We start from the raw sequence: 12,020 nt of genomic DNA on the forward strand, positions 1-12,020 counted from the left end.
GTACTATTAAAATGCTGAGACATAACATAGGTACTATTAAAATGCTGAGACAAAACATAGGTACTATTAAAATGCTGAGACATAACATAGGTACTATTAAAATGCTGAGACAAAACATAGGTACTATTAAAATGCTGAGACAAAATCTATTAAAATTCTAAAAAATCATGTAGATAATGTCATGTCTATCCACTTACCAGAGCACCCGGAGTATCAGGAGAGAGAATAGGAGTCTTCTCACCAGCCTGGATTCCACTGTCATTTGAATCAGGAGAGTTAATCTCTGTACCATGGTCAAAGCTGTTCACAAAGGAGGGGTAAAAAAGATAAGAAATAATAAGACCAGTAATCAGGGTATGTGGAAGACCCACTGAAGAATTTTTGTGGAGGCCCCTACAATTTTCAAAAACTTTAAATAAAAAACAAAAGACAGTTTGTGTGGAAACAAAAACTCAAAATCGGCCCCCCATGTGATCTCCTCAGGCAGCTAAAAGGGCAGATTTTAATACTATCAGAATATCAGAAACTATGAACTAAAAACTATCAGCAACTACAACCTTAACTCCGTGGATACAAAAAGAAGACACGCAACCCGTGTGAGTGTCAAAAGTGTTGCCGATGCTGTTGTATCGTTAGTTCAACTAAGAACCTGATACCAACGGATACGGAGATTTATTAACGTTAATATTATTACATAGGTAATATCCATATGTATTCAATGAACTGATAGTTATGAAGATATAGTTAAATGTGAACCTGGCCTAACTGATGTTATTGAATGAATATCTATATCTAACTGATTTAATTGTTTTGTAAAGGGCCATTCAAAGCTTCAACAAAGAATCCTTTATACACTTTGCACTTGATGTGTATAATATGAAACACTAATTATTAATTGTTCTTTTAAATTATATTCGACTTAATAGATTTTTTCTCTTTACAAAACAAATTAAGCATTTCTTTTAAAATGTAAATATCTAGTAAGACAGAAAGTACCTAATTTAGTAATACAAATTTTAAAAAAATTTTGTTGGCAAAAAGTCTAAAACCGTTTGCATCATTAGCTTTCCTTTGCATTCCTCATGGAACATAGGGCCTTTGTTTCTAAGATCTGCACCTCTATATTTCTCTTTCCACCCAATCTCACACAATTTGGTGTTTGCTATTTTGTCATACAAGTGTAGTTTTTAGATATTTCTCAGACATCTGTTGATGAAGGTCTGTACTTTTTTTGTTGTGGCTTCAGTTGTTCTCCATGTTTCAGAACCATAGAGTAGGACCGCCCTGACATTAGTTTTTAAGTTCTTATTTTAGTCTACCATCTTGGTCACACCCTTAGAAAAGATTCCAACAACAGAGCTAGAGAAGTCTTTGAGTGGAACCCCCCAGGGTACAAGATGTAGAGGAAGACCAAAAAGAACGTGGCGACACAGTGAACTAGATGGAGCCGAGAGGACAAGAAAGAGCCATTAAAAAACTAGCAAGAGACCATGGAGAGTGCTGTGTTTTTACTAAGGCCCTATTTTAGTCTTGTTAGAGATGTGGGGAGATTTCCAGGTTGGTTTTAGATGTGTGAATGTCTGACGAGCTACATTAAAATGACATTAACACAACGTTTAATGTCTTCATCTGTTAATAGCCAAGCTGGGCAGGTCACAATATTTTTTGGTGAGCTGAAAGGCGATCGCTGTAACAGAGGTATCTCCCAAAAAACGCTCTAAAGACCAGCTTAAGCACCAGCTTGCTGAAACTGACATAGAAAAGGGCCCCTGGCAGCTTCCAAAGTAGATAGCAGGAGATTTATTATAAAGGCTGAAAGGAAATGTACTGCAGAGGACAGACGTAGACTGCAAAAAACAACAACAACCTAAGCTGTAGACAATGGGCATATGTAGATCACACCAAGGACTAAGCAGCCATGCTGCATCCCTCCTTAATCTTTGGACTTGAAGACAAGCCTCTCTCTCTCTCTCACACACACACACACACATGTATATATATATATGGTTATGTGATAATGCACACTTTCTGTTACTCTCTAGTGTAGCCTTTTTTACATTGTATTTAACTCACATTTTACACAATTAGGTAATGTGTCATAACTTAACTTTAAAATGTTAAAGTTCTGATAATTAGCTTTTATGATAAGTCACTGTACTACCTCATTGACAGTCCTTTTGGTGATTAAAAGCTTTTGTTCACTTAGGCTGCAGCGCTATAAAAGTAATGCTTGGAAGGTGTAGTTAAATAAAAAAGTGTTTTTCTAAAACCCAATTAAAGTAGTATTATAAAGACTTTGAAATTTCTGAAATCAAAATTATACAAGAGTACAAACATACTGTTGACAAATTTTACAAAAAAAAACACACAAAAACCCAACAACAAACAAACACATAATATGAATATAACAAATGATGTTAAAAAATCTGAATCCAATAAAAATAACTCACATTTCATTAGGTGGTGGTTCTACAGGCTGATCACCTCCCTGCATGGTTTTAGGTGCATCCTCTTTCTCATCATCATCTTTTTCTTTATCATCACCATCCTCCTCATCACTGTTATCATTGTTGAATTTTCGTGATTCTCTTTGGAGAGCTTGTTTCTCTAACATCTCCAGGTAGCCTAGGATTCCCCTGGACCTTCTAACTTGATGGCTTCCGACACCTACATACATCCTAGGCTCTTCGTTGTTAGACTGGCTACTGTCACTATCTCCATCAGCCTTGACCAGGTATCTCTTGTCATCCTCATTGTCATCATCATCATCATCATCATCATCATCATCTGAAGGTGAGTGCAACTTCTGAAGAATGAGGGTCCTGTCAGGGGTGGTAGGGGTGGGCTCACAAGAGGAGTAATCACTGAAGGCTCCATGATTGTCAAAATAGTCTGTGTTGAGCCTTAGCTTGTCAGCCAATATTCCACTGGTGTTGCCATTTGGAGTGGTGGCATTGTTGTTATTGTTGTGGTGCCGAGCACGATTGAAGAAGTAGTTAGGGTTGGAGAAACTTGTGTATGTTGCATCTGGATCTGGGAATAGAAAAATAAAAAAAATAAGAATTATTAGCAAGGTAAAATAGTTGTTCCAGAAGAAAACACTTCACATCAATGTAGAATGAAGAGAAGTGCCTTCATATTTCTGACTTGAGTTCTAGTTGTGATACACTCAGAGAAATCTTTATTTTACATTTTCATGAATAACAAGAAAAAAGATTTTTAAAATACTTTTTTATTAAAAAAATACATCTCCTTTATACAACTTATAGAGCACTTATTTTTCTCTTAGTAACTAAAATGTAATAAATACTCAAAAGGGTCCGTAGGGACCACTTTGGGAAACATTGTGCTATTGCATGGTCTGCGCTCTGGTCCAATCTATTGTGTCGGTGTATCTTGGAGGTTTCCTAAGGCGCTCAGCAACCACGAGTTGGGTGTTTAACTCGAGACCCCAAGAAAGGTAGCCAAGAAGTTGGCCACACAGTTACGAAATACAACACTGAATATAAAAGTGTTCAGTGCTTTCCATCCCAATTCTTCCAGTTTGATGGCAAGGCTTCAAATGTGATTGTAAGGCCAGACAAACTAGTGACATGACTCATTACTCTGATAACATCATCAGGACCGATATGGAAATAACATTTTAACTTGATTTTCTGGACGCATTTATTTATAGAAGTGATCATTTGGTGTAGTGTAAGCGATCAGGAGAATATGTGTAGGAGTGTGTGTGTTTGTAATCAGAGATACAGTGTTCTATTGATTGACATTCAACGATATTCTTTTCTTAGCTTTAAAGTCAAAACCAATAAATACAGCGATATAAGAAAGGTGGGATATTACGCCCCCTTCAAATGACATAAACAGATGCGCATGACTGTGTCTTATCATATACATTTCAACGAGAATCTAGCAGCCGTCAGTCTGAATCAGGAGTCTCTATGTCGATACTGAATTTCTAGTAATAGTAAAACCGGTCCCCTGCCTTAATTTCTAGCAATAGTAAAACCGGTCCCATGCCTTAATTTCTAGCAATAGTAAAACTGTCTCCTGCCTTAATTTCTAGTAATAGTAAAACCGGTCCCCTGCCTTAATTTCTAGCAATAGTAAAACCGGTCCCCTGCCTTAATTTCTAGCAATAGTAAAACCGTCCCCTGCCTTAATTTCTAGCAATAGTTATATAGACAACATACGTTTCGTAAAATATCAAAAGCTCAATTCGAGAAAGCATAAAGTCTTTCTTTATGGAGTAGAAATCAAAAGAATTATTCAAAGAAAAAAAATAACTAACAGTAAAAACAGGTCGTTTTAGCGAAGCCTTTTAGGTTCCGCGGTCGTTTTGGTGCGGACTTTTAGGTGCTCATTGTTTGAGATAAATATTTATATGTCTTGTAAAAGCTGATAAATTAGGATGAATATATTCTTCTTCAAATTATGTATTTCTGTAATGTGTACAACAGAGAAGCTTCTTTTTTTACAACTCACTCTGTCCGTCTAGTCAAAAGTTTGTACATATTATTTCTCCGACACCTGATTTCGGATTGAGCTGAAATTTTAGTTAATTAACTATTGTTAATAAATTTCTTTGTTTGGTATCTCAAACAAGGGAAAGAAATAACAATCGACTGAAGTGGTGGACACAAATTTTAATCTGTTATTGCTTACTATGAACCCAGAACCAAGCACATTTCGCGTTCTAAACTGCAGAGGTTAATTTTCTTAAATAGATGTTGTTGTTTCGCAGTTTCTTCAAACACCATTAATTACTAAAACCTATTTACAAATATTGTACAAAGAGACTGGAATGCCAAGCTAGGAAGCGACTCCTACCAGACCTGGAAAGACACATGTGGCAGATTCAGCAACCTCACAACTAACGAACGAGAACTGCGACTACTAGAATTTGTGAGATACAACAACCTTTTGTTGGCTAACACATTAGGATGCCATAAAAAGTCGCGAATAACCACATGGCATAGTTCCAACGGAGAACACCACAACCAGATCGACTGTATCATGATGCAGCAGCGTTTTAAGGCAAACATCCATACGGCTAAAACAAGAAGTTTTTCCTGGAGCTGACATAGGTGGCGAACATGACCTTGTAATGATGAACTTCAAATTACACCTAAAAAGGGTAACAAAACAAGGAACTACCAGGATAAAATTTGACCTGAACAAGCTGAAAGATCCACATATTGATGCTCTATTCGAGGCACAAGTTGGAGGGCGCTTAGCATGACCAGTATATCGACACACAAGTCAACAAACTGAGCACAGCAATCACAGATAACGTCGGAAGCTTAAAGAAGCTTAAAGTTGTCCGACCCACAATATGCCAAATGAATACAAAATTGTAAACAAAAAGATTAAGAAGGAAATGAAAGAAGCGAAGAGGAAGTGGATAGAGAACAAATGTCGGGAAATTGAGGAGTGTAGGAACAGAAACGACAGTTAAAAATATCCAACTGGCTAAGGACCCCCCAACCTCAAAGCGAAGAACTACCACAACACAAGACAAAAACAATAGATGTCTGACTGAGGTGATATGAAGATGGACTGAGTACTAATTAGAATTACAGACATTTGAAATCTCAGGAGATCCCGCGTTAATATAGTCCCTGCAGTATCCAAAACCGAGGAATATCCAATTCTCTGCTGGGAAGTAGCATCAGCAGTAAAAGCACGGAGTGGACAACATTTCTTGTGAACTTCTAAAGGCAGGAAGAGAAACCAAGATAAACGCACTTTGAAAGATTTGCAACAAGATCTAGCAATCAGGAGAATGGCCTAAATCCTGGACCCAATCACTTATCATCACTCTTCTGAAGAAAGGCAATTTATAACTGTCAAAACTACCGGACATCAGTCTCATGAGCCATCCCAGCAAAGTCCTGTTACAAATTATACTAAACCGGCTAAAACCATTAACTGACAACATTATTACAGAAGAACAAGCGGGTTTTAGACAAGGCCTCAGCACAACATAACAAATCTTTAACCTCAAAATACTCTGAGAGAAATACCTTCAACATCAGCACAACCTTTTCCATGTCTTCAATGACTTCAAGAAAGCTTTCGACAGAGTATGGCATGGGGCACTCTGGGCGACAATGGTAAAATACAATGTAAATCAAAACATAATAAAAGTTATCCAAAACCTCTAAAAGTAGGCCACTAGTGCAGTGTACTTCAGCAAAAACTTTGGAGACTGGTTTAAAACGACATTTGGAGTGAGACAAGGCTGCCTACTCTCACAAACTCTTTTCAATATCTTACTTAAGAGGTAATGGAAGACGCTCTTGAAAGCTACAAAATTTCTGAAAGCATTGGGGGAAGAAAAACTACTAACTTTCGCAGAATTGCAGTCTACATCAGCACTCAAAACAATCCGGACAGAGTAAAGCATAGCCCTCGCTATTGAAATCAGACTGATGCTCACCCTATTCACGGCCACATTCTTATATGCATGCGAATCATGGACGGGGAGGGCAGATCTCGAGAACAAGATCCTAGTAATGGAACTAAGATGCTACAGAAAGATCCTAGGTGTCACTTACAAAGACCAAATCACGAATGAAGAGATTAGAAACAGGATTTATACAGCTATTGGACCCAAATTGATCTGCTAACCACGGTAAAACAACAACAACAACAACATCAACAACAAAAAAACGTTAACTCTTTGTCCACATTACAAGGTTCTCAGTGTTCGCAAAGACCTTCCTTCAGGTTACAGTACCAGGAAAAAGAAGAAGAGGAAGACAGAGAAAGCAATTGAAAGACAACATCAAAGAATGGACAGGCCTGTCATTGAATTCATTATAAGTCAAAGGACAGAAATGAATGGAGAAATACAGTTTACAGATCTTGTGTGGTGCCCCAACGGTTAAATGTACTAAGGGATAGGTGAAGGATGGCTGCCTGGTCGTGCGGTATGCGCGCTGACCTGTCGTTCGGTTGTCTCGATGGTCCAAGGTTCATACCCTGCCCGCTGTCATCCCCCGTCGTCCTGCGGGAGGTTTGGAAGTAAATTATCTTCAACTCTAAAGGAACATCCGAAACATGTCAAACAAACAAATACAAAATGTTATGAAAATATATCTCGTCACATAAAATGTAATGAGCATTAAAATGAAGGCAAATATCACACAAACAGATTGAACATCATATTGAAGACATCTCCACACACACTATCATTATAATGAACATCATAATGAAAACATGTCTCAGCACACACATTTGAAACTGGTTTGGGAAAAAATATTATGATATAAGATTGTAAGAGCATTGTATATTGCTAAGCACTGAAGGTAAACACAGACTCTTGTATTTCCAGGACGACGTGGCCCCATGTATTTATTTGACTTCAAAACTGAGTGGGGAAACGGGAATAAGAAAAATGTACATTAAACCCATGCTCGTGATCGGTCTGGCTTAACAGCTCCAATTGAAATGTTTCAACTGTAATATGAAGCCAGCTTAAAGGGTAGAGACATCATTGGACAATGTTTTGGCTTCCGGCAACGTGCACACGAAAATCTCATAACACGTTCCGGGTAGACTTTTTTGTGCGCGAGGGGTGACCGCTACGTTGACCTCCGGTTTTCATTCTGAAGCAAACCAATTTGCATGCTGCTGGTGGCTCGTAACTTGGTTACGTTAACAAAACGAGGCCAGTGGAGGGAGAGAAGCAGTGGGAGAGGCAGACACAATTTCTTAGATCAATAACAATATAAAGACGTAATGTCTATTCCCATCAGAAGAAAAAAAAATTAAGATATATGCAAATTTGCTCCAAAAGCCAAATGATTATGAGGCCAGCTAAAATTGTCTATTTTCATATGATAGTGGGAGTTTGTTTTTTTATGAAATCTTTTTCCTGATTTACTTACACTGTGATAGTCAAGTATTTATAATTTATATATTTTTTACACTTTCAATAGAACTGCCCGCACATTTCAGTCAACCCTGAAACTAAACTTTTTCATTTTTAATAATTTGAATAAACCTTGCAACTGAAATACACAACTTTCACAAACACTGAAATAAGGCACGTGCCAGCTAAAATATTTTTAATTCATGCTTAGTTTGATTTGTATATTTAGATCTTTGTTGTTCTAATCAAAGGACGCTATACATACAATTTTAAGAATCCCCATAAAAAGGGAAGAAGTGTGTATAAAGTTGACTTTTCAAAATGGCATCATTTCACAAAACTAGAACTAGATCTGTATACCCCAATATAGCTTGGGTCTGTTTATTAAAGAAGCTTGTAATACAAAGTTGCATTAGTCAAAGAGGTTGATTGAGTACAATTTAATAATCATAATGTTTTCATTTATTTTAATTTAAAAAAAAAAGCTATTTAAATGATGTTCCTCTCTTAACGTAAAGTTTTTTTTTTCTCTTTCATTTGAAGTCTCCTGCTTTCATCACATGATTCAAACTAACTCCACCAATGTACATGCACGGACATGATCATCTATTTCAATAAGATCAAATAGGAAAGAGACTTCATGTAGTCCAGATCTACTCCAAAACAGACAGACTCTAGCTCTAGATCTTGTTTATATTTTAATAGAGATCTAGATCTAGAATTTGCTGGACTGCTTGTACATAATTTACATATAGACCTATCGATCTAGGACATTCTAGGGCTAGGCGAACGCAAAATTGGATAATTGAATTATCATTGAATAAGAATTATCATAATTCTTCAATCATTGATTCTGGTTATGATCTAGGGTTCAGCCATCTTCACTAAATCCGGCGATCTGGTGTAGATCTAGACTTAATCCATCAAAAATGTCAATCTGGATCCTACCTCTAGATCACTAATTTATCTATAATCTAATATAAAACAAGGGAAAAAATCTTCAGTCACAGTTACCAGCATTCAAATGTGAACGCACCCATGAAATTATTTATCCCTAGGTACTCGAGATCTAGATCTATACGAAATAGACGTTTACAGTCTAGATCAGATCTATTTCTAGACCTCAAATTCTCAAGTCTAGATCAGATCTATTTCTAGACCTCAAATTCTCAATCTAGGCGCTTTCCAAGTAGAATGTTGACATTCTAAAAACAAAAAAAAAAAAACATAGGTAAAGTGAAAGTATCACGAGATGTGAAACAGGTTCATTTTGTTTCAAAAATAGCGGGTCGCTTGATCGGATATTACTAAGATTAACGGAGGAAATGTGAAGAAATGTAGACCAGAATCTAAATCTATTAAAAATCCTTTTTTTTTAAATGCATGGGCAAACCTGGAGGTGGGAAATGGGCCCTCAAAACCCGGATTTCTGGTTATCCTGGAAAAGTAGCACTCCTGCCGCGTTTTAAAAAAGGATTTTCCATTACTTCTAAAATATATATGGAGTGCTCCTAAAAAGTCCCCTAATTCCCTAGAGTGTTAGCATATTCTAGGTTGATAAAAGTTGACCAAAGCATTCTTCTGTATGGGTAACATGTCGCTTCTTTGAAATGTCAGGTTTTCCAAGTAGACCCAACCACTGACTAGGTGAGATCAGCCTTATGTCAGCGATGGGGTAACGTTGATATACAAACGAGAGCTGACTTCCTGTATACGCTCTTCATCATGTCAAACCTTAATTGATAGTACAACAAGGGCGCCTCGACCAGGAATCAATAGTCATACACAAGATAACCGAGTTCACGGGACAATGCAAACTGACGGCTACAAAGTTCTCAGACCAAAACCTACACTAACACATCCACCTATCCACCCATCTATCTAACCTAACATATATATATATATATATGTGTGTTCCTGAACATTAATTATTTATTTAACTACTAGAAGGACATTACCGCGGCCTGCGGGCCTTAGTTTGTGTATTGTGGATTGGAATTTATATCTATGTCAAACTAAGATAATGATCCTTTCAAGTTTTTCTCTTTCGCCACGAAAATAAAAGTAGTTTTGTGAAAATGGGTTTACACATTAAGCGGATACATTCATATCTATTAAAAAAGAAAAGAGCGCGAGATAAATGAAATATAAAGTACAATTAAAACGGTTTTACCCGATTTGTTAAATAAATCTTATATTCTTATCTTATATAATACAGACGTTACCTCAAAAAAAAAAGATGATTACGCCCTACGCGTCATGCATTCAGTCATTCATATTAACCAGTGACTTAAATTCTGCCAAGTCACTGGTTTTCCTGGCTAGCTCAGGCAACCCATTCCATGCTGTAATAGCACTAGGGAAGAAGGAGCATTTGTACAAATGTGTCCTAGCATATATGGAACGAGGAATGTGCCTTAATGGAAAATGGAATTATAAAGTACGCCAGGACTTCTAAATTAGCAGATATAATGAAAGAATTTATGTAAAAATGCTTTTGAAATACAAATTTGAAGGTTAATTTTATTAAATAATGAAATCAATAGACTATATTTTGTATTTTCATGTGTCAAAGTAAAAAACTATCTGTGCAAAGTGTAGTTTTAAAAATTAGATCTAGATCCTTTCGATCTAAACATGGTAAACATGGCCTAGATCCATGAAATAGTAATACTTTCATAGAGTTGGGCAACCTTTTTTTTTAAGGGTCTTAAGTTAGTTTTAGGGCTACTATACATACGTCAAGGTTCCAGTTAGCACCCAAGGAACATTTATGCCAAGTTTTATCAAGATTGGTAAAACGGTTTTGATTTCTATGCGTAACATACATACATACATACGTCTTACTTTCTGCTTTATATTATAGAAGAAGAAGAAGAAGAAGATAGAATGAATGCGGAAATACCCAAAGACATAGACGATCTACTTTTAGATCTAAAATCTAGATGTAACTTCTTTTAGATTTACGTATAACAACATAAGCAACGCTTATAAACTTCAATCAAATCGAAGCAACTTTAAATTGACTGATATCGCATGATTACGATAATACGGCTGACTACGCCACGGTGGCTCTAAGCCAGTGGTCACAAGATGCGGCTCTTTGACTCCTAGACTGCGGCTATTCAACTTATCTTATCTTATAAAATAAAGAAGTTACTTAAAAAAAAAATGATGATTACGCCCTACGCGTCAAGAATCTAGTCATGCCTAAGTGTCTAGTGCAGGCATGGAATATAATTTATCAACTTGACTTGTAAGAGACGAGTAAAAATGTTTAAAACGCAAGCTTACAGAAAAGATGCACATTTCTAGAAAGGAACAATAACACGGTTAGACGTTGGTCATCTTATAAAGCTTATTTACATTAATTAGGTAACTACTTTTTAAACATGAATTTATTGTTTTACTTTTCTTCGGTCGGTCGGTTGAACAGGAAAACAACCGCCAGGGGAGGCGTAAACTATTCTTGCGAATTCAATTATACCACCACTTCAGTCAAGTACAATTTCTTTCCCTTCATCGAGATACCAAACAAAATAATTAAATAATTAAAAAATGATTAATTAAATAATTGAATAAATTTTTTATATTGATTCTTGTGTTGTCAGGTAAAAGAAATAATTGTGCAAACTTTCAGCTTGATCCTAGATTGGATGTCAGAGAAATAACGTGTACAAACTTTTGACCAGACAGACACCACATAAAAGTGTATGGCTGGTTGTATAAATGGTGTAATGTATCAAAACAAAACAAAACGGTTGTGTATTTCATTAAAAAAAAAAGGTTCACTTTCAAAAAACCAAAAGTAGCTGCAGTAACTATTTTTAGCACGTTAAATAATGTTGTAAAATCGGAATTTCCCTATCGCTGACTGACAATAGCGCCTTCCAGTGGCCGCTACAAAAAAAAAGTGCAAGTAATACAAGCTTGGAACACCTGACAAGACAGGATGAGTGACCAAGTGCCCTGGCAACGGTTCGTTTGTGTGCACCTAAATATGCATGTCCTTGATGCTCTAGATACCTGGCAGCGTTTCCAACAGAAAAGATCAGTTTCAGTCATGCAGATGTATACAAGTTGCTGGCATAGAAACTCAATCAATACAAGACACTCAGGCTCACACGTGGAAGCCCAAATA

General features: G+C 36.6%; 1 protein-coding gene across 5 annotated transcripts in view; it reads right to left on the minus strand.

Annotated features, from left to right (window-relative positions):
• Positions 1-12,020, minus strand: part of LOC106075439 (amyloid beta precursor protein binding family B member 2-like) — an 88,547-nt gene that overhangs the window by 33,469 nt on the left and 43,058 nt on the right. For all 5 annotated transcript variants that reach the window (XR_008779542.1, XR_008779541.1, XM_056039604.1 and 2 more), the window contains 2 exons: positions 2,451-3,033; positions 198-300 (listed from right to left, as the gene is read on the minus strand). Coding sequence is in view for 3 of the 5 variants with exons in the window: in XM_056039604.1 (XP_055895579.1) it covers positions 198-300; positions 2,451-3,033 (686 nt within the window). In the remaining 2 variants the exon portion in view is untranslated. The remainder of the gene's footprint in view (positions 1-197; positions 301-2,450; positions 3,034-12,020) is intronic.

Source organism: Biomphalaria glabrata, chromosome 8 (assembly GCF_947242115.1).
Source record: "Biomphalaria glabrata chromosome 8, xgBioGlab47.1, whole genome shotgun sequence".
Taxonomy (NCBI): domain Eukaryota; kingdom Metazoa; phylum Mollusca; class Gastropoda; family Planorbidae; genus Biomphalaria; species Biomphalaria glabrata.